Source organism: Penicillium angulare (genome assembly GCF_028827245.1).
Source record: "Penicillium angulare strain IBT 27051 chromosome Unknown utg000002l_segment0_segment0, whole genome shotgun sequence".
NCBI classification, from domain to species: Eukaryota; Fungi; Ascomycota; class Eurotiomycetes; order Eurotiales; family Aspergillaceae; genus Penicillium; species Penicillium angulare.
Window position 1 is genome coordinate 953,635 of NW_026623161.1, and position 27,890 is coordinate 981,524.

General features: G+C 47.2%; 12 protein-coding genes across 12 annotated transcripts; 7 read left to right on the forward strand and 5 right to left on the reverse strand.

Moving 5' to 3' along the window:
• Positions 1-1,320: 1,320 nt before the first annotated feature.
• Positions 1,321-1,920, forward strand: N7478_001823 (uncharacterized protein; the record flags this gene model as incomplete). Its single annotated transcript, XM_056918037.1, has 1 exon — positions 1,321-1,920. The coding sequence occupies one exon, from the start codon at positions 1,321-1,323 to the stop codon at positions 1,918-1,920; it is 600 nt and encodes a 199-aa protein (XP_056783648.1).
• Positions 1,921-4,126: 2,206 nt separating this feature from the next.
• Positions 4,127-5,163, reverse strand: N7478_001824 (SDR family NAD(P)-dependent oxidoreductase; the record flags this gene model as incomplete). Its single annotated transcript, XM_056918038.1, has 3 exons — positions 4,127-4,606; positions 4,661-4,945; positions 5,005-5,163. The coding sequence occupies 3 exons, from the start codon at positions 5,161-5,163 to the stop codon at positions 4,127-4,129; spliced, it is 924 nt and encodes a 307-aa protein (XP_056783649.1).
• Positions 5,164-5,801: 638 nt separating this feature from the next.
• On the forward strand, positions 5,802-6,585 carry N7478_001825 (uncharacterized protein; the record flags this gene model as incomplete). The annotated part of the gene is made up of 2 exons (XM_056918039.1): positions 5,802-6,188; positions 6,268-6,585. 2 exons carry the CDS (start codon positions 5,802-5,804, stop codon positions 6,583-6,585), a joined length of 705 nt encoding a protein of 234 aa, XP_056783650.1.
• Positions 6,586-7,213: 628 nt separating this feature from the next.
• On the reverse strand, positions 7,214-7,690 carry N7478_001826 (uncharacterized protein; the record flags this gene model as incomplete). Its single annotated transcript, XM_056918040.1, has 1 exon — positions 7,214-7,690. The coding sequence occupies one exon, from the start codon at positions 7,688-7,690 to the stop codon at positions 7,214-7,216; it is 477 nt and encodes a 158-aa protein (XP_056783651.1).
• Positions 7,691-8,634: 944 nt separating this feature from the next.
• On the forward strand, positions 8,635-9,569 carry efm7 (putative nicotinamide N-methyltransferase Nnt1; the record flags this gene model as incomplete). Its single annotated transcript, XM_056918041.1, has 3 exons — positions 8,635-8,781; positions 8,866-9,438; positions 9,495-9,569. The coding sequence occupies 3 exons, from the start codon at positions 8,635-8,637 to the stop codon at positions 9,567-9,569; spliced, it is 795 nt and encodes a 264-aa protein (XP_056783652.1).
• A 394-nt stretch (positions 9,570-9,963) lies between these two features.
• On the forward strand, positions 9,964-11,316 carry N7478_001828 (putative RNA polymerase II Elongator complex associated protein Kti12; the record flags this gene model as incomplete). The annotated part of the gene is made up of 3 exons (XM_056918042.1): positions 9,964-9,969; positions 10,021-10,374; positions 10,441-11,316. 3 exons carry the CDS (start codon positions 9,964-9,966, stop codon positions 11,314-11,316), a joined length of 1,236 nt encoding a protein of 411 aa, XP_056783653.1.
• Positions 11,317-12,359: 1,043 nt separating this feature from the next.
• On the forward strand, positions 12,360-13,304 carry N7478_001829 (uncharacterized protein; the record flags this gene model as incomplete). Its single annotated transcript, XM_056918043.1, has 1 exon — positions 12,360-13,304. One exon carries the CDS (start codon positions 12,360-12,362, stop codon positions 13,302-13,304), a length of 945 nt encoding a protein of 314 aa, XP_056783654.1.
• Positions 13,305-14,748: 1,444 nt separating this feature from the next.
• On the reverse strand, positions 14,749-16,614 carry N7478_001830 (putative C2H2 finger domain protein; the record flags this gene model as incomplete). The annotated part of the gene is made up of 3 exons (XM_056918044.1): positions 14,749-15,394; positions 15,465-15,728; positions 15,815-16,614. The coding sequence occupies 3 exons, from the start codon at positions 16,612-16,614 to the stop codon at positions 14,749-14,751; spliced, it is 1,710 nt and encodes a 569-aa protein (XP_056783655.1).
• A 1,648-nt stretch (positions 16,615-18,262) lies between these two features.
• N7478_001831 (uncharacterized protein) lies at positions 18,263-18,502 on the reverse strand (the record flags this gene model as incomplete). Its single annotated transcript, XM_056918045.1, has 1 exon — positions 18,263-18,502. One exon carries the CDS (start codon positions 18,500-18,502, stop codon positions 18,263-18,265), a length of 240 nt encoding a protein of 79 aa, XP_056783656.1.
• A 930-nt stretch (positions 18,503-19,432) lies between these two features.
• On the forward strand, positions 19,433-20,903 carry N7478_001832 (uncharacterized protein; the record flags this gene model as incomplete). The annotated part of the gene is made up of 2 exons (XM_056918046.1): positions 19,433-19,627; positions 19,662-20,903. 2 exons carry the CDS (start codon positions 19,433-19,435, stop codon positions 20,901-20,903), a joined length of 1,437 nt encoding a protein of 478 aa, XP_056783657.1.
• A 415-nt stretch (positions 20,904-21,318) lies between these two features.
• Positions 21,319-22,359, forward strand: N7478_001833 (palmitoyl-protein thioesterase family protein; the record flags this gene model as incomplete). Its single annotated transcript, XM_056918047.1, has 1 exon — positions 21,319-22,359. One exon carries the CDS (start codon positions 21,319-21,321, stop codon positions 22,357-22,359), a length of 1,041 nt encoding a protein of 346 aa, XP_056783658.1.
• An 854-nt stretch (positions 22,360-23,213) lies between these two features.
• N7478_001834 (uncharacterized protein) lies at positions 23,214-26,794 on the reverse strand (the record flags this gene model as incomplete). The annotated part of the gene is made up of 2 exons (XM_056918048.1): positions 23,214-26,466; positions 26,580-26,794. 2 exons carry the CDS (start codon positions 26,792-26,794, stop codon positions 23,214-23,216), a joined length of 3,468 nt encoding a protein of 1,155 aa, XP_056783659.1.
• Positions 26,795-27,890: the final 1,096 nt, after the last annotated feature.

Sequence of the window (27,890 nt, forward strand, 5' to 3'; positions counted from 1 at the left end):
AGTCTCCATTGCAGTCTCCGCCACGGACTTCTCCTCGAACGCTGGGGAATCAGCATCTTAACGCCGAACTCTTCCCACCCCCTGATTCATTTCGCCCAACTTGGATATTCCCCAAATTTAAATCTCATTTCGAGCATCGTGAGCCGTTCAATCCTTCATGACTCCTGAGATCTTCATTACCATTCGCTTGAGAGCCTCGTAACCGCCAAAGGTCTGTATGGAGTAATCCCCCTGAGATTCCCATGGTCCAATAACATCATGGCGGCAGAAGATCCCAAGACCCGCTTTTTTCTCTCTTAATGACCCACGGTCCGCTTTCTCCTTTCTCCTGCTACGGAGTTTTGAAACCACACACTGTTGGTTCGAGTTTTGCTCTTTCTTTTTTTTTTTTTTTCTGATGTGGTGTGGACTGAGATCTCGGGATCATAAAGTTAACCGCCGATGTAAATGTGGCTTTTCCCTTGCCGCGTCACCGAAAGGTCCTCACGCCAACCCATGATGTGTCAGATTCCAAGACAATAGTGGACATCGAATGAATCTGATACGGGTCCTCCACTTTCGTCTAACCAGAGCGGGTAAGATGGGGAGAGAAAAGGTCCCGGGACAAAAGTAAAAAAAGGAGGGAAAAAAATTAACTAAAAAAAAAAGTCTTCGGGAATCTACACTCCGACTACCGTACGGAGTAAGCTGCTTTGCTGCCATCTCCACGATCTTCCCGTCTAATGACTATCACGACTATCCTTTTCGTCAGTATTATGCAATGGGCGACGTTGACCCCCATAGGATTCGCATATTCTGGGGCGATTGGGGACAAAAAGAGACAAAAGAAGATAGAAAAAGATAAGAAAGGTAGCCTTGGACAAAGAGATGAAACATTAATTACAGTCATTCTATGTGTTACACGGGCCGGTGCCTCTTTAGCTTGGGAAACTAAAATGCTCAATGTCTTTGAGATCCACTTTTAAGTCTTTTTCCCAATTGAGATTCCTTAGCTTCTTGAGCGGATGCGAATGGCGCCTTTTTTTTTCTCGTCCTTTCTGTTCCATAGTCTTCGTATCACTCCTTTCCTGTAATTTTTCTTTATTTTTTTCCCTTTCATATTGATTCCTCCCTATCATATTTTGATCGAGTTTCTCTCTTTCTTTCTTTTCTTCTCCCCTTCTATACAGGAACAGATCAGATCACACCCCTGTTCTCCTTAAACACTTGTCACATACTCCTCCTCCATACTCGTCCTAGTCCTGTACTAGTACCCCATACAGAAAACATATCCTCCCTGTCTATCCCATCTTCCTCCCCCTCAACAGGAAAACCGCAAAAATGTACACTTCCTCTACAAACAGCTCGTACTCTTCGAGCAACGCCTCTTCAGACCCAAACCTCCCATATCAACAACCTCAACCAGTCTCAGCCATCTCCCTGGGCTCTCAACACCCTCGTCGCACGCCAATGGTCCCTAAATATCCTCGTTTCTACTCCTCTCCCATGGAAGAAGCCCCAGACTCAACCCCACTCAACCTCTACGGCCTCGAGCAACGTCCCCTCTCTATCATCGAAAAACCAAAGCTTCTCCGCCGTGTCTCCCACGCCTTAGACGATATCAAAGAGGACTTGGCTTACCAGCTTGCTGACAGCGACGCTGCTGCAAAGCTTAAGCGCCGCTCTACGCTCTTCCTGGATGGATCTTTCAACGCGCCCAGCAACGCGCCCAACTCCAGACCTGGAACCGTTAATGGTCCCCCTCGCTCAAGACCGATGTCGATCATTTCTATGGATACCTGGTCTGCGCCGCAGCGTGGATTGAGTCGGCGCCTCTCCAGACGTCTGTCTATCTTTAGTCGTGGTAAGGGCGACACTCGTCCTAACACAGCTAGTATCTCTACGCCTAATCTTATTGGGTCTTCTGCGCTGGCGAACTAAGTCAACTACAGCTACCTTCTATTCTATATCAACATGAATATTGAGATGCCGATGACTATTTTACTATCTTTTGGACGGTGTCCCTTATCCGCTACTGGGATGGTGCTCAATTAATTTGTTGTGGGGCAGAGTCGGGTCCATCGGACCATGGTGGATCCATGGCATGATTTGATTGAATTCAATGGACCGGAAGCTGAATTCTCAATTCTATCATCATGAGAATATTCAAAGCGACCGAGCTATCTCGGAAACTTTGCGACAAAAAACAAAAACAAAAACTATCCGACCGATGCGATCGGCTGTATATACTGCCTTGTGCAGTAACGATCATTTTACATTACATTACATGTCACAGACATTCACACTTGCAATCCGCACATGGGAAAAGGTGTTTGGGAGCGATGGATTTATTATTTATTATTGCGACATTTCAAGTTGCGTTAATTGCGTTAATTCGGGCGGCGTTGTATCAATATTGTTCGTTTATTGTGTCATATTCATTGGAGTGGGGGTTGTCTTACTTTTTTTTCTATTTTTGACCCCGTTGAAAGGTTTACATACTATTGATTCCGGGAATCTCTATGGAGAAGTCTATCTATTGACTTTTTGATATTTCTGCGCATAGCTTGGTGTTTGGGTATCGAATCGAATCAAATCAAATCAAATCAATTTAAGTTGAACAAACTTCAGGTTTTTGATAAGATCCTAAGGATCGATGATCCATGGATTGTCTAATCCTCGTCCCCGGGAATACTGTTCTACACTAGTAAATGCAACCCTACATGAGATTGCATAATTCCCACTAACTATGAGATAAATGCACACCATACCCAGTATATTTACTCAGACATACTGTACCTACGACGTACTAGTTCTTACAATAACGCGATATAGTTCACCTTTCTATGCACCCGTCTTTTCCAAGGTTTATGCTTGTCTCACATCAAGCCAATGGGCGCCACATGCGCCGGCTGCGCCGTGCGGGTGGACCGACATGCGTCAGCAGACGCCTCGACTAAAAATAAAGACAAAGCGTCCCGGAAAATCTCTTATCTATGCACATTGTTGGGGAAGGAAGAAACCTAGCTTACCAGAAAACAGACTAGTCTCAGCCGTTTTTTCTCGGTACTTTTTTTGTGGCGTCCACTGCCAACACGGATCTTTGTTTGTGTCCATGGTTTGTTTGCGCGGTGTACATCATGGCTTTCGTGGACTGGCTTGTGTGTGCAGGATCTAGAGCGCGTATGTATGCCACCTGTTCATGTTGTGTTTGGAGCTAGTACGAAGTGCCGTACATAATGGATATTTGGAGTCGCTAGCTGAAGTCTGGTATGTGTATACTGTATGCACGTACGCAATTATCGGGTGATATCTCACGTGTCAGAAATAGAAATAGTCGATCATTAACTCTAAACTTGTTATTTGTAGATCTTGGTTCTTCGTCGACGCTCCACTATTATCTCCACTGTCTACACTGCGACTGGTCTAGTTGTTTAGGCAGTTCTTTTTCTCGGGGAGATTTTTTCATTTTGTTTCACTGTTGGTTGAACTTTATCCACCGTTCTGTGGCTCATTATTCTTCTTTCGGCTGGCCTCGTGTTTTTGTACTCCGTATTGATTGGGACTTGTTCACAATTGTGAAACAAGCTTTTGTGGGTTTATGTTGTTTGTTGCTTGGGGGTGGGTCGTGACTCGTCAATGATGAGTATGGGTTGACGTGATGTATCATACGGATGCTATTTTGGTGCCTTGCTTGGATGGCTGCGGGCATTCAATAGGTGTGCTCTAGCTTTCTCTTCTTTTTCTTTGTTCACTTTGGGTTTTATTGAATTGTAACCATGTTGTTTGGGGTATCTAGTGTGCTTTCCATAAAATACCAACGTAGATGGTCACGGGCAACTGTGTATGTACTTTTTCCTTCTTGTTGCCGGGTGGACCTCGGTTGCTAGTACGGGCGCTTTCAAATGTTTATGAGCGCAAGATACTGGTCCATAAAGAGGCCAGCGACAAGCATCTTTGATTCTGAAATTGAAGCATCGTACTATCTTGACCTGAAACAACTGAGTACTAAGTTAATGCTAGGTAGAAGTAATCGGTAACTACAGCGAGCGAAGATGCCCACACTGTTCCTTCATCAAATAGAAAAGACGTGTCCAAGGATAAGAAAATCAATTGATAACTCATAAATACTAAGTCATCTCACTCCTTAGTATTGGACAGTCACATCATCATAATTAGCAAACTTCGCCTTAATGAAAAATTTCAACTGGTTCTCAGAAATAATCTCATCCTTGCGTCTCTCAATCTCCTCCACATCCCAATTAACAGACACATATCTTCCAGAAAGATACTTCTTATCACCACTAGCCATCCACACGCCAGAACCCCCAACCAACTCCGGTGTATCATTTAAAAACGGCGCAAGGAACGGCACGCTGTTTGCCATATCAGTTGCGACGATACCCGGATCAAGAACGACAGCCGTGATGTCGGGATGCTCGGAAGCGATATAAGCCATTAGTTTCGAGAGAGCAAGTTTTGCCATGGAGTATGCGCCCATTCCGGGTGGATTGCCGAGACTTGCTTGGGATGTTATGGTGATAATTGATGTCGGGGCAGAAGGACTGGATCCAGTCTCCTTGATAAATGCCTTTGTAACGAGGAAGGTTCCTTTGACCGTGACCTCCTATTGTGGGCCGGTTAGTGTATGTTCTGAGTAGTAAAGATGAATTCAACTAACGTGGCAATTCCACCATGAATCCAAGTTTGATTCAACGGTGCTGACGAGGGGGGCGAGCTTCCCCGCATTATTGATCAAGACGTGCGGAACACCGACTTGGGTTGTTATCTCTTTAAATGCGTTGTTCACGGCTGTCTCGTCAGTGACGTCGAGGGGGAAGCGAAGGACTTTGATGGCGGGATTTATGTCGAGGACTAGTTTTTCTGTTTCGACGAGGCCACTTTCTGAACGGCCGATAAGCACGATGGCTGATGCACCTGCTTGTGCAAAGGAGGTAGCGAAACTCTGTAGGATTGTCAGCATTGAACGATCATAAACAAGAGAAACAAGATGATGTTTCTTACCAGTCGTCCTAAACCACGACTAGCGCCAGTGATAACGATGACCTTGCCCTTCTGAGAAAGTTCTGGACGAGTAGGATCGATGGCGGGATATAGAACGCGGTAATTCTTGGTTGTAAAAGCGAGGCGCCTTGTGCCTTCATCAACATGTTCCTCGGCCATGGTGTATAATGTATGTTTTTCCCCCTGAAAATGTATGATATTTATAAGGCGAGAACAGGAATGCAAAAGGGGGGAAATAGATGAATGGGGGAATTGAGCTGGACTTATATACTTCTACCTGAGGGCTTGTGCTTTGGCATCGGAGTTTGGCGCGCCGTGGGTTGTGGGTTTTCCGTTGTGGGGGCCAGAAGGGTGTGAGAGTCCAGCTCATTTACTTATTATGGAAAGAGGTATTTATGATCCTTCTTGCTTACTGTTTTATGGCTGACATATGAGTATTTCGATTGGATTTTCAAAAACCATAAATGTGCTGGTGGCCTTGGTGTGACGTGCATATCTCTCGTTGACATTTTTGTCATACAGTTCTACCACAATTCCCTAACATGAATGATAAGCTGTTGCGGTTGAAATTTCCTCCTCTTTATGCTTCTACTACACTATAAACAATCCATCTATCTTACTCATCTTTCGTGGTTTCAATGGCCCGCAGCGTCAACATGACATCACGAACCAAAACAAGCAGTATAAACTTCCTTCCATTTCAATCCCCCAGATTGGAGCACAATTTACCAAATTAACAGATACATACTCAAACAAACATATAACCACAACAAAAAATAGACTCCCCTCAAACAAAAATGGCCACTACCCCCTCAACATCCCCCAACAGCTCAAACCCCAGCTCTCACAACGACATCCCCGAAGACAACCTCATCCTGATAGACGAAGAAGAAAACGCACTAGAAGAAGGCCTAGCCGGAAACATCGTCTCATCTCCAAAGCATCCCACCCGAAACCTAGAATACAACGCTATCAAAACGCACAATGGCCAACTATACTCCGGCATGGCCATCGGCGGCTCTCACACCTGGAATTACGATCAGGGCACATGGAAGGAAACAAAAGAAGAGCCAGATCTTTGGCGTATAGACTACCAGACGAATAAACGGCGTGCAAGAAATGCACCGAAGGGAAGTGGAGCACCTGTTGGAACGGAATATCACTGGCTCATCATAGGACATCAGGTAAATACAGCCTAAAGTCACCTTCAAGTTCATTACAGACAAGATATTACATGCTAATAATTGTTGATGTTGATTCTAGCATGTCCGAAAGGTCGACGCAAACACATATGAAACCCATCTTACCGGCTCGAAGTATAAACTGGCGCATAAGTCGGTTTCGGCGGGGACGTGGTCGATACCTACTGTGCAGGGACAACGAGAGCGAGAGCTGGAATTATTGGATGATGCGAAGCGGAGAGTGCGGGGCTTGCCGCCTGTATTGGCGAGTGAGAGGGTTAAGGGGGAGGAGCGGCTTGAGCAAGGGCAGCAGCGATTGGATACGTTGTTTGGGAAGGTTCAGAGGGGTTCTGGTGGTGTGGGAGAGTGTGATGGATCGAGAAAAAGGAAGAAGGTGTGATTCTCCAGTTTTTGGGTCTATTGACTTGGGTCTATGTTTCCCGTCTCATGGTTTCATTGTGTGTTGTGGTGGTTTTGTTCTGGGGATGTCGATCTCGTTCATGCGAGTATGCAATTAGTGTGGGGATATCACGCAACCTGGATTCTTCTGGGTGAGACTGCAGTTTACTGTCATGGGTGTGGTTAGTTATAAATCCTGAATATTAACTATGATCACTCGTTTTCTACTATAGAGGAATTGAAAATAAGTAAAAGTAAAAAAGTAAAAAGTAGATATGGTTTTTATTGCAAAGAGATGTGTGGTATAAGTTGTGTGCTAAGTAAAGCGCAAAGCCAATCAACGCCGTCATGAAAAGAACGCCAAATAGCAACAAGAAAGGGATAAGAAGAGCCAGGATAGCATGTCAGATGAAGCCAGTCCGAGCCATTTCAATCCCTAGTAAATCAACCCAAGATCATCGCCCATGTTGAAAACAAGTTAGAAAAAAGAAAGCATTTTGAATGCCGAGCATCAAAGCCTGTTCATGCTCTAAAATTGCAAAACGCCCATCCGTATCGGTTTTATCGTGTATCTGTCCCCAATCTAGGAACCTGCCCCCTTGCCACTAATCTGCACATCTACGCCCCGTTTACAGGGTCACACTTTCCAGGTCACGCATGACGATCCCCATTTGCGCCCGCTTGGCAGCCTCGGCGACGAGATTAAAGTCCTGAAGGAATGGTGCGGTCGCTTTGGGACCGCCTAGGCTATGAACTTGGTGCGGGTAGACATCTGTGGCGGGTTGTGTGCCGGGTACTGTTTCCGATCGTGGGATGGTATCGGGATTGATACCCTGTGATGCGACTGGAAATGTTGAGGTGGAGGAATGGTTCAATCCCTGGGCTAGTGGTTGGCCTTGAGGGAGAATGGGTTGAACGACGCCAAACGAGGTATTTTGCAAGGGAGCGGCGAGGGTTTGATTTGTTTGCGAAGGGTTGCCGAATGGGTTGGCAGGTTGAGAGACTGTGCTAGGGAGAGTGGCTGAGGGAGCGAAAGATGACATGTTGGCTGCGATGGAGGAGGTAGAAGCGGGGGCTTGCACATGGGTTGATTGCGTTGAGTCCATGTTGCTTGTGGGAGGGAGTGCTTTTATGCCAGGCGCAAAGACGAGTAGATGTAGGGTGTATGATTATTTTGGGGCCGCAGGATTGATGATTTAAGGAGAGAGCGAGTTAAAGCCGCGGGAGACGAATGGCGTGTACTATCACAGCCCCACGGATAGTTGCGATGGCGTCAGGTCTGGATGAGATTGGGGCGGGAAAAAAAGAAAGATTCAACAGGACTGACGAGGGGCCGGATAGAGGAATAGAGGGTATTGTTTCCCAGATCACGTAGAGAGGGATGGTCTGAGACTGATATTGAAAGGGTGCGAACAAAGATAGGAGAGAAAGAAACCAGGAGAGAGAAAAGAGAAAAAGGTGATAGTGATCAGTGCAATTTCTCCATTCTGATCTCCGGAGGGGCCGATGATTAACCGCGTAATTACCGTGTATCTCCACTTCTCTCCACACATTTCAACACTATGGAAGTGGCAAATTACATACGGGTAATACGGAAATGTGCCTCGGCCGGAACATGTGTATGGGGTCAATGGATGAACGATTAAGAGATGATGATTCCTATTGGACGCCACCGAGGTGTGAAGTTCTATACAGACTGAAAACTATGGGAAAAATATCCTTGAGAAACACCTTGCAGTCTGGAATGGCATTGTAGACAATACAATCCCTGTCAAGGTCGTGTCAATGTAGGTCCTTTCATAATTGTGGATTTAACTCCTTTTATTACTTTACCCCATAGAATGGGTTCATACATGTGGATTAATACTCTAATCACACACACCAATAAAACAACTCTGTGGATGTCTATTGTTCCTGCAGTTCAAAGAGACCGAGCGTATCAAAGAACTTCATGCCTCAGGCAACAATACCACCCCGCCTCCGATAAGCTGATAAAACCAACTTTTTTTTCTTCTTTTCAGTGACGAGTGGCATTCAGGACCCAATTGCAATGGCCGACGAAGATTTCGAGACAGGCGATCTCTTCAAGGACCCTGAGGGGTTCTACCAGGAAGAGAAACAGCCCACATTTTCAGAGCATCATATGCTCTCGGGACAAGCTGTGCGCGTCCGTCTCGTCGGCGACCACCCGCTCTATGTATGATCCCCGCTCATACGATTCCCAATCTACATGCCACTCCCCAATTGCATAATCCCACTAACCAATCGGTGACTCCAACAGGGAAATCTACTATGGAATGCCGGTCGCACCAGTTCCCACTACATGGAAGAGCGGGCCGACTCCCTAATCCGCAACAAAGATGTCCTCGAAATCGGTGCTGCAGCTGGCGTCCCTAGCATTGTCAGCGCAATTCTCGGAGCTCGCACCACAGTTATGACCGACTACCCGGATGTGGACCTAGTGTCGAACATGCAATATAACGCCGATCTGTCGGCTGAGAACATCCCCTCCCAATCACGGTTATATGTCGAGGGCTACAAATGGGGTAGCACTGTGGAGCCTTTGCTGGCGCATATCCCTTCCACTAATGGTGAAAAGCCAACTGGGTTCGATACATTGATCATGGCCGATGTTGTTTATAGCCATCGCGAACATCCAAATCTGATCAAGACTATGCACATGGCTCTCAAGAAAGATCCGAACGCTATGGCTTTGGTTATCTTCACGCCTTATCAGCCTTGGTTGTTACCGAAGACTGAGAAATTCTTCCCACTGGCGGAGTCTGAAGGTTTTACTGTGACTAAGATTTTCGAGAAGCTTATGGATAATGTGTTGTTTGAGGATGATCCGGGTGTAAGTTTCTTTTTTCTCTTTCTATTTAGTCGTTCTAGCTTGCTGACTACTTTCAGGATGAGAAATTGCGAAGAACTGTTTTTGGATATGAGCTCCGATGGGCACCTGAGCGGTTGGAGAGCAATGCTTAAAAGTTGGCTGACTTGATACCCTGGAATTTTGCACAAAATTCATATTGCACAAAATTTAAATAGACAATCGATAGACCGCGCCGTTGATGCTATGCTGATCCAATGGTGTCTTTCTGCCTTTTTAAAAGCTCTGTGATTTGTTCAACCGGTAACAAAATAAAAATGCGTAAATAAATGCAAAATGTCCGATTGCAGAGCTGTCATATTGATTCAGACCATAGACGAAAATAAATAAACCGCAGGTAGCAATATCGAAAACTGCATGTCTTTAGCCAGAGCCGCTGCCGCTGTATAGATCTTAGCGGCGTTGTCCCGCAGTCACATGGCCCAAATTTAACCCCGCGGGAAAAAAAAGTTCGCCGCAACAAACACCAGTAGACATTCACCACCAACAATGCCGGTAAGTTACCCCCAAATAACCCCCTGAGACAATCTGCTCACGCCCTATCAGCTCGTAATCCTAACCGGATTCCCCTGTTCTGGTCTCAGCTACCGCGCCAGCCAACTTGCCTCGCTTTTCGAAAAGGCGCAAGACGAACTCTTTGAATCCCAAGACGCTTCCTCGCCCGTGACGCTCAAGTCCCGATTCAATATCCACGTTGTCCCATCCCATGATACCTCCAACCCACGAATTGTTTACGATAATGCGCGTACAGAGAAGCAGGCTCGCGGCGTGGCCTATGCCCGGGCAAAGCGCAATCTCGCGCGAAACAACATCGTGATCCTCGATGGAATGAACTACATTAAAGGATGGAGGTACCAGCTCTGGTGCGAAGCCAAAGCCGCAGGAACAACATGCTGTGTGGTACGGCTTCTTTTCCCTGTTCACCCTTCTCTACCAAAGCGAAAAATATCACTAACTCCGAAATAGGTGCATATCGGAACACCAGTGGACCAGTGCGTCGCAAACAACGACGCCCGACTCAAGCGTCAGGCGTCTGAAAAGAACCCCGAACCCGAATCTGAGCCTAGTCCCTCCGATCCCACCATAACAACCGACACAGAAGAGCCCTACCCAACAGACCTCCTCAACAATCTCATCTTCCGCTACGAAGAACCATCCACCCACAGCCGTTGGGATAAACCCCTCTTCACAGTCCCCTGGGCCGACGAAACACCACCAATAGCAGACATCTTCCACGCGTTGACAGGCGTCATCCTCCCATCCGCCGAAGCACCACCCATAACACCAATGACTGATCTCACCTCCTCACTCGAAAACACAAACCTCTCCTCCGCCGCAAGCGTAACAACAACCCGCACATCATTCACCCGCGGTGGAAGCGGACGCCCAGGCGCTCTCTCTCGCCCAAAAGTAATCCAGCACCAAGCTACAGTACAAGCCATCTCAACGGACTCCGGCGCACTTTACAGCATGGAAAAATGCACTTCGGCTATCGTTACTGCTATTCGGACTTTTACGCTGAATACCCCCTCCGCAGAACTGGCTGTTGCTCAGAGCTCTGACCGGAAGGGTATTAGTATTGAGGTTCCGGAGTCGGAACTTAAGGTCTTTATACCCACGCATGTGGCTACAACTGGTACTACGGATGAACTTGCGGGTGCTGGGGGTATTTTGGCGTTGCCGAAATTGCAAAGGTTGAGGAGGCAGTGGATTAGTTTGAATCGGTCGTATATTGGGAGGAGATATGGGAGTGGAGATGGGGGGTTGACGGTGGATCAGATTGGGGATGCGTTTGTGAGGTTTTTGAATTCGAATTTTGGAGGTGAGGATGATGATTCGTGAGGCTGTTCTCGTTTCTTTGCGAAAGATACGGATATGCTGCCAGTGATTGGCATGGATGATTGCATATAGATCGAGGTTATGAGTTACGAGATTAAGATATTATCATTGTTTGTATTCTCTTCTTCCTTTTTTGTCAATACATAGTATGAGGATGTCAATAATAATACAGTGAACATCGACGTCAATAACTTGAATAAAGTATCTTTCCAAGACTACCTTCGGGCCTTCCAAAGTTCAAACTTTAGAAGCTTCCGGGTTCCCCGTTCCAACAGCGGGTGTGAGAGTATGTATGCGGCAGTGCATCGGACGAAAAAGGATATAGAGGGTTCCCCTCCCCATTCTACTTTTCCAAAGTTAAATCTCAAAAATCAGGAGTCAGAACTGAATTCATCATGTCTATCGAATACGTTGGAATCCAAGTCGTCTTCGTGCACTCTATACCTGACCTTCAGGACATCATATATACAGCCGCCCATTCAAGTTACAATCCACCTGGGTCCAATTCCCCCTGGATATATTCCAACTGGACAAAGAAGCATTCTCATGCGTCGACGCGTGTGGCGTTGACAATTCTCTAAGATCCATACTCGAATCTCCAACGATCGTAAAGGCCTTCTTTGATATTCGAAACGATTCAGATGCGCTTCTCTCACACTACGGCGTCTCCGTTGCTGGTATTGTGTCCTACCGAAGATTGAAATTAAAATAGTTGTAGGTTGCAAGATTGAGAAATGGGAAGGTCAGGATCATTGCATGTCCTGTTTCTTTCTTTTTACACGGACGCGGTTATTCTGATTAAGGGAATGAGAGAGGTCAGTAGCTGAGAAACTAAGGTATCTAGACGCCCAATGATTGAACAAAATTCATTAAAACGGACACACGAGTATTTAAGCTTGTGATCTGGTGAGAGTAAGTCCTCGTTTCTTCTCTTCTCCCCACTTCCCTCACCTCTCCCCATCTCTCATAATCCATCATCCTACCACTAAACATCTCCGAATTTTTCCAACTTCAAAGCTCAACGCCTTTCGATTGTGAAGCTCATAATGTCTACCTCTCGCGTGAATATCGTCGCGATAGACACCGAGTCTGCCCTTCGCCCACTCATCACAGAAGTGATCCGCGATCGTCCCTTACTTTACCTCCACATAGTCGGACCAGAGCTCGGTGACCGTCACTTGATCTCCATCATGACGCTCTACATACCTTCCAAGAACGTCGTCTACCTACTCGATATCGAGGAAATGAGGCATGTAGCTTTCACGACAACCAACGCCGACGGAAAGTCCTTGAAATACATACTCGAGTTACCATCTCTCAGAAAAGTGATTTTCGACATTCGACATGGTTCCGACTCGTTGTTCTATCTCTACCAAATCCGCGTCAAGGGCATCCGCGATGTGCAGCTAATGGAGACTGTTTTGAGATGGGGTCGACAGGACACTCTGGGTATTCTCTCCGTGGCTATGCAGAGAAATAGCACATTTCCCGAGGCGCTGGTTAAGAAATGGTGCGATCTTAACTCCAAATCATCGTACGTTTTCAACCCTCTCTCAGGGGGCCGGCGAGGAACCTTCGGTGAACGCCCTATTCGACAAGATATCATGAGATACGTTGTCGCGCAGGTAGCGGTGTTGCCTGATCTTTACAATGTTTATTGCTCGAAGCTTCAACAGTCTGATGAGGCTGATGTGAGAGCTCGCGTGGCGGAGGCAACTCGATGGCGACTCATTATTTCACAACGTCCTCGAGCTCAGAGTGCTTTGATACTTGGGTGGCGGGGACCTTGGGATGATGCTTACGATCATGCTGTGGAGAATGGGTACAAGACTCCGATTCAGATTGCTGCGCCGGAGGATGGGGTGAATTATGGGGTTTCTTATGATCATGATGAACCTGAGGATGATGAGTATGGTCTGGAATGTTTTGAAAAGGTCTGGGACGTGATAGGTCATTGTAATTCTCCTGGTCCGATAGACGAGTCTATTTAAGGCTGCATCAATTCTTCTCGGTAGAAACATTCATGAGACTCTTGAATGACAAATTTATTATTTCAAGTGTGGCCATAGATATGTACTATTGTAATCCTATTTTGTCCTTTCTTTTGCTGCGTCTCGCCCGCATTTCTGCGCCTCGCCAGGGAGGTATATCGCGGGCAGATCAAGTCCACAAGTAGTCGCTTGCCAAACATTTGACACGCTTCTGGGCATTATAATTAAATATATAATAAATTGAAGAAATACATATGGTAGGTTGGTTTCCCTAGGTAGTTTCGGGGCGGAGTTTAAATGTCATTGACACCGTTTGCCAAGCGGCGTTTTCCATTCGCACACCTGCGGTATGTACCATGAATGTTGATAGTTGGGAATACAGGACACAAAAGTTTGGCCCTTATATCAACCAGCTCGCATAGCTCAGTTGGTAGAGCGCATGACTAGTATCACACTAATGTGCAATCATGAGGTCAGCGGTTCAAATCCGCTTGTGAGCATTTCTTTTTCTATCACAGATATTCTGTCTCACTGTCTCAGACAATAGGGGAGGGATACCCAGCCAAGCTTAATCAAGCTTATCTTGTCTTTCAATTTTTATATTAAATCTCATTGCCAGAACAATTAATGGGGTTACAATGGTTAATTTCAGATAAGTACTGTATGTGGACTTTGTAGAAGCATTCAATATTGTTCTAGTGAGAAAGCCCTGGTTCGGGTTCTTAGCTTACGGTTTACCGACCGGCGCATCTACTCCAGGGCTGTATGGATGGATCAATTACTGGGTAGTAAAATGTGAAATCAAAAGCTTTCAATGATATCAGAACTATACAAAAAGCAACGCGATCTCTCGAGTTAAATAAAATATACTCAAAAACAAACAAAATCTTGCTATAAACGAATTCCTCCTTTTTAGTTTTCTTTTTTCTTTATCTTGGGTTGATGAATCACATAGCAGTGCTCCTGTCTATGTATGGTTCGGTTCAAATGTCCTCAAACCTCTCACATTCCAGTGAAGGCCTGATCTGATGTTCCTGCGATTTTCATCGGCAAGGATTGGTCTCAAGGAGAAGCAGCTGGATTGCCCGGCTCCAGCGCATAATCCTCTAGTTTCCCTCTGGGTCGCCAGGCGACTCCCAGAACTGGGGCAGGTGCCCCAGCGCCGTGATTTATTGCATTGTTTTGAAAAAATATTCAAAGACAATGCTGTTGATTCCGTGGAATTCATATGTTAAAAAGGTAGGTCCAGTCCGGTAATCGAAGAAGTAGCACGATAAATCAACCATCGCACTTTCGGTCCAGGGTATGGTAAGCAGAAAAGAAATCCTCCGCAAAAATTAAACGACAAGGTAACTGTATCCCGTTTTCTGTTGAATTTCAAGCACATAAATTGAGATGAAACAAACGATACTGGGGTATACAGCTACTGAACAAAGAAAATCATTCAAGCGGGAAGTCCGTTGGGAATGTTAGGCATGACTTGGCTCGCATCGATCTGGCGGTAGTTCAGGCCTAGAGTGAAGAGTTCCTGGAGGCTAGCATTGACCTTCTCGTGCATTGAGGTATCCTGGGGACTGATGTTGCCGAGTTCCTCGAGCAGACGGCTACGGCATTTGTAGTAGTTGTGCTCGGCTGTGCGGAGACGTTGTCCATGCTGGGCGGAGGTGTGCGTGGCCTTAACGGGGGTGGACTGGTTGTGGATGGAGCGGGTGCGCTTCATAGTTGGGGCAGGGGTAGGTCCAGTAACGCTTCTTCTCTTGCGGCCGTTGGTGGCGGGGGCTTCCTTCTTCTTGGTTGGGAAAGTGGCCGATGGGGAGGTCTCTGGGGAACTGTGGCGCTCGGAGGATACGTAGTCGTGGACACGACGCATGTGGTCGTATAGGTTCCATCTACGTGGGAATCCATATCCGGGAACGGATCGCTCACATCCTTCCCATAGGCAGAGGTGGGGGTTGTCTCCATGGCCGTGTAATCCGTGGGCTTCACGTTCGTGGCGGAATAGGCATGCGTTGGAAGAGAAACGGAGTTGGTTACCCACGCAGGCTGGGACCTTGCAGCGGTATGGCTTCAGGTGGGAGTCCAGGTACTTGCTGTGATGGTGATGTTGGTTAGTTTTTCATTCTGGTTGGAGCATTGATGGGAATTTTGCGGAGGACTGACTGGTAAGCGCATTTTTGCGTGGTGGGTGGATGGTTGCATGGCTTGTCTCCGTTGGCAAATGGGCAGTAGTACTTTCCGTCGCTGTGAGTGGCAAGGGAATAATATTGATGCTCTCGCGGGTTGCGGGCTTCAACTCCATCCTTGGAATTCCGGCGGGCTGGCTCATTCATGGACAGTGATGGGTAGAAATCCTGTTCGGCCTTAACATCGGACTGAGCACCATGTAAAGTCGACCGACGGGCTGGCTTGGAGGGTCTGATGGTCCTGTTTTGAGGGGATATATGATTAGAACTTGGATCGAGGGAATTGTAGCGTTTGTTTTGCTTTGTTTTCTTTCTTTCTTTGCCTACCTGTTTGGGTCCTTCTCACTGAGAGGAGTGGATGATGTGTTGGGGAAAAGTGGCTCCGATGGGCTAATGATTCCTTGGTTTGCCATGGGCGATGTTGTGAAATCTCCGAGGAGGCTGTCATCAGCAGGCATGAAAGAAGGAAATCCCGGGTGTGCACATGAAGAAGTAATGGGAATATCATTGCTAGCTTCTGTCAGAGGTGGGGAAACGGGCACAGTCTGGAATAGACTTGATGATAGTTGATCCAGGGTTGTTCCAGGGTATTGGCCATCAGACATCATAACATTCCATGATTCAGGTCCTGTCATATAGTGACCTTCATCAGTGTGGGAGCTGTGTGCAACAGACAGGGCATCATCCGGTGAGCCTGCCTGAACACCGCAGACATCATTATCCATGGAAGAGAGATCAAGGAAGGAGTAAAAATCCCGGGGATGGTCATTATGATCATGTAGATCTGGGACTGCTGGGAAGTCCACGCCTGTGTACATAACATCATTTGGTCCGACCGTGGGGGTCATCAGCTGTTGAGACAGCGAGAAAGAAAGCATTTGCACCTGGGGAGATTCCTTGGTAGAGATGGCCTGATCAAGAGATTCTGTAGTGTTCATAGTCCAGTCTTTCATGTCCTGGGGGTTTCCATGGCTTGTGGCAATACTTGAGCATAATGACGAGTTGTCATGGCTCGACATTTCATCATCCTGGAGTGTTCTTGAGGCCATATTTGACATTCCGTGAACCATGGAAGTGTGTCTGGAAAGAGAAGCCCGCTCAGGGGTTGTGCTGATCCTGGGAGACATTGTGTGTAATTGTGAAAGTCACTGTGAAGGAAAAGCATCATCAAGTCAGTCATCTACAGTCACATCTATAGAGTTGAGTTTTAAGAAAAGAAAAAAAAGCAGAAGGCAAAAAGCAAAGGAAACGTGAAGAGGGCTCCAAGGTCCAGAGGATGTTGTTAACCTATGAGCTGTTAGCTTGAGTTTAGGTATTGAAGACTCGGTCGGCAGCGGGACACACCAAGGTCAGATATAGGAGCAAATGCAATCCACGCCGGAATTATGAAGGGATCCTAGGATAAGTCTTGTTCGTGTCGAGTATCATGGTCCAGGTATTTTTGAGTTAGGGCCTATTTCCAGTGGTTATGTTTTGTATGGGCCAGGTGTGAATCTCAGCCAGGTAGCTACTAGTTGGTGTCAAGTAACAGGTAACAGTAAAGGATCCAGGGAAATCAAGCAGTCAATCAGGGCGAGTCAGCATAGGTATATGCATGACTGGTTCCATCAGGTCAGTGGCCTTGGTAAGTTGTTGTATCAAAAAGAGTTCATTCCATTGGAAAGAGCAACATTAAGCTCATAGTTGGATACCTAAGGATAGGTCCGTCCTGTCTTTGAAAAAGGATTCCTTGCGTATAAGACCCGGGATAGAAAAAGGAAAGGCCTTGGTCAAACGGTCAAATGATTCCAGGGATTATTCATATTTGTCCAGGGTTTGTATCAACAGGCATAAAATCCAGATGTTGGGGGTTCCATTGGGTTAGATGATCCATTAAGACGGTCCATAAGGGAAGAAGATATGTCCATGGGGTTTTTCCATTCCACATCACACCAGGGTTGGGTGACGGGAGTCCAAGGCAAGTTTAAAAGATCCAGACAGGTAAAGAAGCAAGGCAAAGAATATCCAGATATGGTTCCGAAGAACGTGCAACATTAAGCACTTCATAAGAAGAGTCCACTCAAATAGCGACCGGCGCCAAGGAGTTGTCCATGAAAAAGAAGCATTATTCTTTTCCAGTTTGGAGCTGTCAGAACGACAGTGTAAACCGGGTAAAATGTCCAGGTCAAGTTTCAAGTTTCAAGAATCCGGGAAGTCCATGGGAATTTGATTTTGCAATGGCATGCAACTGTCGAGATCCAGGGCAAACAGAATGGCGAAGGTACAGGTCCAGTAGATAGAGTTGCGAAAAAACAAGCGCATAGGAGACGAAAAGGCAAAGACAGTGGCAAGGAAAATGTGATAGGGACTACCTGATGTGTTGTCGAGTCGACGTGGGAGATAATGCAGACTGAAAAAAAGCCTAGGAGATAACAAAGCAAATCCTGTCCAGGGAAGATGGCAGTGGGAAAAATCCTTTGGGCAAAATAAACCAGGGAGAATTTTTTCGTTGGTAAGTAAGAAAAAGGAGGCGTCCAAGGTCCAGACACTGGTGGCAAGATGTAGGTACAAGGTTGGGGGGTATATGTATATAGACTGAGAAGTGATGCAAATTTGGTCAAAATCAAACCAAGTCGTAAGGTAAATGGGTATCCTGGGTTATATGTAGAAAGGAAAGAAAGAAATCGAGGAGGATCTTGGGGGGTTTACGGGCTATTTAGTAGTAGCAGGAAGGATAGGGGGGAAAAAGAGGGCGGGACAACAGTTGTGTCTTCGGGATAGTGGGGTGGGGCCAAGTCAAACATGGCGTGTGCCAGGGCTCGCAGCATGCAGCGTGCAGGAGAGTGTTGGCACCAGCGAGAGCCAGTACTGAAGACTGGCGGTGATGGCATCTGCAGAGTAGGTTTGCGAGTGGACACACCCGAGTGGATGAGAAGGAACGGGGTGTTCTAGCGGTGAGACTAGGCCAGCGTCTGTATTGCTTGGCAATGTACGTAGAGGATTATGATTGGCAACTTCCCAGGGCTGACGCTGCATGATGATGTCCCATTTGGACGATCGGCAGGTTCTCCGCGCGTGGACAAGGAATATCTTTGGAGGAGAGTTGTCCACGTCGGACAGTTACGGAATGAAACGATGCAGCTGATGAGGAGGTTACAATGCTCCATCGATATGACAGGGGGTAGGCTATACCGAACAGCAGTGACAGCGGCTACGTTGACTACGGATTGACAACACAGACCCCTCTCAGGAGAGAGATCGCAAATGGAAGACTCAAAATGAAGACTCATAATATTACTTTCTATTTGACTGGTTCCCGGAGGTGCGGGCCGGGGCGAGCAGACCCACGTTGGGCAGCAATGCAGCGTTGGGTATCTGTTTCAGTGGATCTAATTTGGAATGATCAGCGACTGGAATTCCAAAAGGTTGACAAAATGAATAGCCATGCAAAAATAAAAAAAAATAAAAACAAGAGACGAGAGACGAGATCAGAAAGGTTGAAAGATGGTATAAAGTTTTTCGTTCAGTAATCCGAAGATTTCAGGTGAACTATGCTTTTAATTATTTTGTTCATCAGGAGATTCTCAAGTCGAGGAAGAGAGGGGGGTCCGGTGTTCGGAGAGAGCACGGATCCTCGCAATCAAACCGAAATTGCAAAAAAGGAAATTGCCAAAAAAAACAAAAAAAGGTAGGATTCCGAAACGAGACACGACACGGCTTACCTGTGGAGCTAATGAGTTGCGCGATGACAACCTGTTGGTGAGCTATAACATTCATCTGATGTTGGAGAAGGAGAAAGACAAAAACCACGAAAAGAACATTTTGTGCGGCTGATCATGTGATGTGTTTGTGCTGTTTGGATGCTATCCGGATTGGGCTTAGCCTCTGGTAGTCGATCATCTCCACTGATCCCGAGGTTGAACCTTGGATCACTACAACGGCTGGCTTTTGGCTGGAGATCTTCCAATGAACTGGACAGGAGGCCGGTTACGCCGACATTCATCTCGACCTGGCACTTTGACCAAGAATCAGCGAGAGAGCCTTTCCAAACCACGCCAAGTAACGCACAGAGTACCCGCTGCAGCTGTCCCGTTTCCCGGGTTTGCAGCTCTCCCATTCCAATCTCAGGAACATGTTCATGCTGCAGAACCGAACCAGTCAGTGAGAAATTAGAAATGCATTTGCATCTGCATAGATATATCATTATGATGGAGTACCAAAAACATGTTCCCCGCGTGACTGTACTAACCTGGATGCGTCACCCAGATCTAAAGTTAACGATGCCAATGCATCTCAACTCAAGGCAGATTCACGACCAGCTCCTAAAAAACCAGGTGTATTGAAACACGCGCTACTCCAACAAACAGACTGGGCAAACTTGTCTTTGGCACGTCCACTGGATATCAATTTTGCTTCAACAGAGGAGCGCGAGCGTTTCGGAAAGCGGAGAAAATTAACAGACAGCGACCGGCAACGCTTATCACTTGACAATGCAACTCGGACCCTGCCAGGATATTTCCCATGTCACAAAATCGGTGTAGACTCTTCTCAACAGGATATTGGACACATCCAAGTCCACATCAATGGGCAACCTGCCGGTTCTCATCCGCGTGACAAGGGTGATAATCAAGCACCGAATACTCTCCCATCATCACATCCAATGCTTCTAGATGACGAAGGCGTTATCTCGCCTTTCCAATCAAGCTTACCTGGATCTCAAAAACTTCCACAGCTAACCCCGTGGAATCTAGCCTCGTATCGGCTCTCGCTGCCGCCAAGCCACAACCGTGCGCCACTTCGTATGCAAGAGCCACAACCCACAACCAAAGATGACATGATAGAAACGTCCAATTCTCTTGACACCCGCTTATCCCAGAATTTAGACTCCGCAGAGAATTATATGAAGGACTCAATGCATCACACTCAGATGGAACCAATACAAAGTCCGTCTCCCGCAAGCCCGTATCGAAATACGCACAACTCGCCTTTAGAAAATCACCACCATTCTACCCTTGGCGGCCAACTCTTTGCAAAACAGTTACAACTGAATATCACGCCATTCTCATGTCAACAATCTCCCCGTGACTCATCTCGTAGCCCCTATGGAATATCCGCCCCGTCACCAACACTCATTCTTGCCAATGCACCAAGCGTACCCAGCGTACCCACCACACCCAATGCAGCTGATATACCCGATGCATCCAATGGGACCAAGTCTTTCAGTTGGCTTCCAAGCCTGCGTCCACTTCCATCTTTCAGGAGTCCTATGAACACTCGGGGCAGAAACCTTCAACAAGCCGCAGTTCATGAGACCCCTAACACAGTCCCGCCGAGCCCATCCTTGAATGTTACAAAGGCTACTACCAACCCCGCAGCAGTGGAAATATTCGGTCAAATTGTTCAACTTGAGGGGGGGAACAACTTTAAATTCTCATGATCCATCCTGAATTTGTACTACACATAGCTAATTTCACATGGATAGCGTCAAATATATGCTTCCCGTCTTAGCTCGTCTCTGTCACAACTTAACCCACTAGTACCAAGAGAAGAGTTCTTCCAAAACTGTGTCTCAAGCGTAACATAGAGCAACAAACCCGTCGGTTACTAACCACAAACAAGCAATCAAGTTCTTCCATAATACAACACTGTGCTTCATGACATGCGTCAATAATCAAACCACCTACCTCCATTGTGGGTCCATCACGTGCCGATAACGACATCTTATCCACCCCCAGATCCACCAGCCGATGCAGCTCTCTTATCCAACCCCCAACCTTGGAACATTGCCTTCAAACCAGAACCTCACTGGCATCACTCAATCACCTACGGAGTAACCGAAAAGACTCGAAATGATGCTCCAAATACTCCTCCCCCTTCTCACCCTGGCAACAGGCACCCTCTCCCTAACAATAACCCCCCAATCCACCGACGACACAACCCAACTCCCCCTCGTCATCTGGCACGGCCTAGGCGACGACTTCGAACGCGACGGCCTAAACAGCATCGCAACACTCGCAAAAACAATCAACCCAAACACACACGTCCACATAATCCACCTATCAGACACCGGCTCCGGCGACAGACAAGCCACATTCTTCGGCAACGTCTCCGAACAACTAGACAGCGTCTGCACCCAACTAGCATCCGATGAAACCCTCCAATCCGCACCAGCCATAAACGCCATAGGCTTCTCCCAAGGCGGCCAGTTCCTCCGCGGCTACATCGAGCGCTGCAACAACCCCCCGGTGCATAACCTAGTCACATTCGGCAGCCAACACAACGGCATAAGCGAGTTCCAACAATGTGATTTAGGAGACTGGTTCTGTAACGCTGCAGAATCTGTTCTTCGATCAGGGACCTGGGCAGATTTTGTTCAGGGGCATATTGTTCCTGCGCAATATTTTCGAGATATGAATGAGCTTGAACCTTATCTGGAGCATAGCAACTTTCTCGCAGATATTAATAATGAGCGGCGTGTTAAGAATGGGGGTTATAAGAGACGGTTGGAGAGTTTGAATCTTTTTGTTATGTATATGTTTGGGAATGATAGTGTTGCTGTGCCGAGGGAGACGGCGCATTTTGCGGATGTTAATTCTACGGATGGGACTGTTGTGGGGCTTAAGGATAGGAGGATTTACAAGGAGGATTGGATTGGGTTGAGGAGTTTGGATGAGAGGGATAGGTTGGATTTTCGGACGGTGCCCGGGCAACATATGGAGATTTCGAGGGAGGAGTTGGAGGGTGCGTTTAGGGAGTTTTTTGGTCCGACGCAGAATGATAGGATTGTTGCTAATGCTGCTGCGGCGGCTGCTGCTAGTAGTAGTGGGCTTGAGTGGGTTGAAGAGGAGGAAGTGAGGTCGCCGGGTTTGGTTGTGCAGCCAGGTTCATTATGAATCCAAACTTTTTAGTTGTCAGCTTCAAATGTTTATTCGAGTTGTTATGTCAAAGTACGCTATGGTATGGAGTCTATAATGGCTGTTCGCGATGTGCACTGAATGATTTAAAGTTATATCCCGATGGATGCATCGATAATGGTCGTGATGGCTCAGCTGAAGCTGTGACCTTTAATCTGCTGTTCTAATTCATATATGTACTACTAGTACAGCACTCGAATCAGTTTATATCTATACTATAGTATACAGGTATTTGAAAACTAGAAGCAGAAGCAAAATTACTCGAGCAGAAGCTCCATTTCAACTCTAGCACCATCTATTTTGTGTCTAGTGACAACGTAGCTAGGTACAGTGACCGCGGCGAATTCATCACCACAACATCCAACAAACAAAAAATAAGAAAAGCGAACCGGACGCGGGTTGATAAAAGAGTAAAAATATGCAGAAAGAAAATAGTGTAAAAAGATAGAAGATCAGGTACCACGAAAGGAACAGAAGGAAAAAGAAAAAGAAAAGGTGAAAAGAGCAGGGAAACGAGAAAAGAGAAAGAGAAAAGAAAAAGAACGGGCGGATGAGAGAATGGAAAGGCAGATATTCCAGGCCTTAGACTGGGATCAATCACCATGATCAGAGGGACATAATTGAACGATGATTGATGATCCCAAGAACAAATACAAACAGCAGAGCAGGTTTGATAGAAGAAGAATCAGAAACAGAAATTATGAGCATGTACATTGCAGGCAGAAAGGGAAAAGAAGGAGAAGATATCCGGAAAACCGAGACGCTGGAATCGGGAATCAACTATACAGGGCGAGGGTGAGGGCGCGGATAAAGGAGTACACGAGAGATGGAGATCAGTAGGGGGGACGTCCAATGCCACCACCGCTGACATGTCGTCTGCTAGAATAGCTTCTATTCAGTGGTGTTTTGGTTGCTGTTGACGGACGGTCTCCATTGGTCAATAGACTGTTCTCTGGTGCCAGGAATCCATCTAGGAGCTGTTTAAGTTGGTCTCGTTGACTATTGTCCAAGGCGGAGTCGCCATTTGCGTCGTGGTAAGCACCAGATGTACCCGCAGCGAGACTGTTGCTACTCCGGCTCTTGTTGCGGTTTAGAGATTTGTTGCGCGCGTGCATCTGGTTTTGATCGCCATTGCTCTGACGCGAGTCTGGAGCAGTGGATGGACGCTCGATGAGCAATGATCGTTGAGAGTCATTGGGGAAAGTACCTGGGATAGATAGGTTTGCAGGGATAGGTGGGACGGGTGGGATTTCCTCGGAATTCACACGGCCGAGACCATTGGATTGTTCGACCGTTGTTCTATCACCCGTAAGAGCAATGTATGAGGCTGGGCGAGGTGTTTCCGATCCGTCTCCATTATGGTTGCTATCTTGCTGGTGGATCGATGAAGAGTCTGGGTCCATTTCGGATGCGGGAAAGTGGTCACTGATCATGCTTTCACTGCTGGAGGAAACCACGCTGACATTCGATAAATCAACGTGACCTCTGAGTGGGCTGAGCTTCCGTTGTTGACTATCGTTGTTCACTGAGAGCACGCGGCGCAGCTCGGTCACACGCACTGGGGACCCTCTGCTGCTAGAGCTGTATTCTGGTGTTCGTATGACCTCGTGAACACTCATTCGGCGATTCTTTTGCGTAGCAGAGCCAGCAGGGGAACCGTTTGCATTGCTGTTTGTGTTGTTGTTGCGAGACATAGTGCCACCGCGAGACCCACTGAGAGAGAGCGTTCTAGCACTTTCTTTCTCAACGGCAGCTAAGCATGACTCTCGAGACCAGGAAGACAGCATATGCTCTTTAGCTGGGGAGGGAAGACCACTGTCCAATTGTGGCTGGGAGGTCGGGGGCTGGCTCAACACGGGGAAGTTGAAGCCACGAGCTGGAGAAGTTGGGGGACTCTGTGGGGGCGAGGAGATACTTTTGCGGTAGGATTCGTCAATCTCACTAACAAGACCCTCGACATTTCGGAAAGGCGTCAAGCTATCGGACGAGACAGACTCGTATTCAGCGGATTTTTCAATATCGGCAATGAGATCGTGGACAACAAGTGGCGGTAACCGAACGTGAGATAGCCACTGTCTCTTGCTCTGCCTCCTTTCAACCTCATTACGGATTTCGACGCCAGCGTGAGAGGATCCAAGCTCGAACTTCTCCGACACAGCTAAGAGGTATCCGTGGACAAGACTTGCAACATTAACACGGGCATTGGAGGAGCCCAAGTCAACAGAAGTAAAAAGTTCATCTTGAAGCTTCAAGACCATAGGAAGACCGAACTGAACCGCGTTTACGCCTAGATTCTCGACAAGGCTTACCAAGAGAAGGTGCAGTAGAAGAATTTCAGACTCAGCAGATGCCGCCTCAAGGGCAGAATCATAGATAGCCAGGTGCAAAAGTCGAAGAAAGATAGACTGTGCGGCCAGAGAAACCATTTCTCTTTGATTACCTGGAGCCGAGGTGCTTCGTCGGTTTAGTTTGTCCGTGTGCTCCGGCTCACGCTTCGAGGCGGGTTTGACGTATTTCGGCGCGTCATTTCGCACCTTGAGGTCATCTTTGTTGGTTTCGAGGCGAAGCCAGGACAACAATGCCTCAGCATATGCGTAGCGAACATCACGGTCACCATCTCGGAGAAGAAGCTGTGTTCCTTCCCAGACATGAATGCCAACTACATTTCTTGTTTCAGACTCGGAGGAAGATTTCTTCGAGTTTGCTACAACAAAGATGGCCTTGACGGCTCTCAGAGCAGTCACCTTCGCAGCAGCATGCGAATATGTCTCTCCATGGGCCTTGTCTCCATTAGCCTCAGACACAGATTGCGTGGGTGCCACAGGGGATGCGGTAGATTCATGCACAGTAGCCAAAGTAGAAGGTGCAGCACTATCCTGGTTGACACTTGGTTTGAAGCGTCGAAGAATAGCTCTGGTCATGTCTGCCACCTGGTCACCATAGTAGATATGGGTCGCCAGGTTTCCGATACATTGTTCTAGGAGAGCAAGTAAGCTCTTTCTCCGATCGGAAACAAAAAGTGTGCTCTCGGGTTGATTCTCTGTCTTCTTTTCCGCCTCGGTATCCTCGTGGGGAGACAAAATCTTCGGAGCGTAGTGGATGAGACCATGCAAAATATCCATAACGCTCAAGCCAATCATGTTAACTGAAGATTTCAAAAGCCAGTCCACCACAGATAGTATGGTGAATGCCGAGTCCAGGTCCTTTTCTTTCGGGCTGGTATCCAACAAAATATCCATGGCTGTCATCAAGATCACAAACCGGATCTGGACAGGACACCAATTTGCAACTAGCTCAATCAGAGAAGTAGCCCAGTTTCCACCGCGCCCTTCCCCAACTGACTGATCCCGTGTACTAGACCGAGGGAACTGCTTCTTCGAGATGAACTTCAGGATTATAGATGCCGCAATCCGCATTTGTCCGCGGTTACTTCCAGAAACAATGATCTGCTCGAGACAGCGTAGAGCAAGGAAACGGGCATCCATCTCCGCTTTACGGTCAACATCCGCAGCTGTTCCTGCTGCAAGTGCTGGGTCGGCTTCTACTGTGTCCACTGTGTTTACCGTTGTCACACTCATCCGTCTGGGTCGAGCTGGATCGTTATCGCCATCCTTGGTATCCTGGAGCTTAGCCCTCAATGGAATTAGAACATCCTCGTCCTTTGAGTAGAGATTTTCTAGAATAACAGGTAGAATGATCTTCAAGGATGTTCCTCCGTCGGCGGAGAGGCCATCGGAGCTTACCACGCTTTTGATGGCGCGGAGACCAGCATTTCTCCACCGAATCGCTACCGGAGGGCTGACCTTCGTAGGTGAATATGACTCGGAGGATGGGTCCGCGAAACTGGCATAGAGCCGGACGACTTCTCGGTATTTCTGGGCGATTCCCTGTTCAGCCGCGATGGTCGCGATTTCCTGGTGTCGGCAGAAAGTCTCGAAAGTTGCGATTGAATCTTCTACCATGGACACCTCGTTTGATCGCAAAACCGTTTCGATGACTGTCAAAACGTAAAGGGCATAAATGGGGAGGTCGCGTGGGACTTTTTCGATGAGCGCGGTGAGAATATGGAGCGCGACCTGCACGTTGCTGTGATATCACCATGTTAGCTTTTGCTTGGCTATGCTGTCATCTTGCTCTGCTCTCCCTTGCTTCAAAATGCATCCTCGTCAAGTCGTCTTATCTATCTCTGCCTGACTTACCCCAATCTGCGCCGCCAAACATCCTTGGCCACTTTCTTCTCGAGAAAGCCGCCGACTTTGGTGAGCTTACTGCGACGGGTACTCGCATAATATAGCAGGTACGAGAGTTCGCTTGGATTCGGCCTTACCTCCGCCACGCCTTTCTGGTACCGGGGATAGCATTTCAATGTCAGGACCTGGTGTTTTGGCCGACATGACTGGCGTACAGACTCCATGCTGCTGTTGATGATGGGTTACCCCCCAGGGGCAGTCCGCGGGTAGGCGTGCGACGATTTTCACGAGGATTTCGAGAGTCGAGTGTGATCGAGGAAGAACGTCACTGCTGTTGGGCGGCCATAGGGGAAGAAAGTTGGCAATGGGGGCGAACGTTCAGAGCCACGTTGGACGGGAACGGCTGTCCGATGAGGTAGTTGAAGGCCGATCACCAGGGGGTGGGGCTCAATCCACGGTCTGCGCAGAACCAGGGAAAGGACAGTAAAACGGAGGGGTTGGATTTCAAAGACAACTTTTAATTAGACTTGGGATTGAAATTGAATTTATAAAGGGGGTTTTTAAATTTAAAAAAGGAAGAGCTCCCCAGTAACACGAATCAGGAAATTGAAGAAAAAAAAAGAAAAAAAAAGAAAGAAAAAAAAAAGTTCGAAGCGAAGCCCTGTTCAAGAGACGCACGATGGTGTCAGAGTGTCAGACATTCTAATTCTACTATGATTAACAAACTTCTTATAAAAAATACCCCAAATTTATGAACTGGAAAATGGGGCTAGATTCAAGCCAATTAAAATGTACTCTATTGAATTTCATAGGTTCAATGTTATCAATTGCCGCGGTACACAATCCAAGACGAAAACGGTGCGATCGCATTACATTGCACTGTTGTATCCCAGGTTGTCCAGGTGTATTCCCTGGAATCCGGCAACTTCGTACTGGTCAGTTTATTGCTCGTTCTCAACAGACGCTTGGTCCTTGCCCAACCCCGCAAAGCCTGTTTAAGGAACCAGTACAAGGACAAGCACCATATGGGAATTCCTCTCGAGAATAATACGAACCCTAGATTGGGCCAAACTCGTACCTGTTCTCATTTGATCGACAATATCCCGGCCGATCTCAACCAATGCCTCGGTCACACATGAAGCCTCTGGCCCCGCAATTCAAACTTGAGTTTCTGAAAATGCCGAACAGCTAATAGTAGATCGATCTGCTGCTGTATGATCGTGGCTGTGCGACACACTGTGCTCTGTTGATGGATTAAGTCGTGGAAAAGACAATTTGAGCTGGTCGGCGGGATGATGATAAGCGTAGGAAATCACCCGG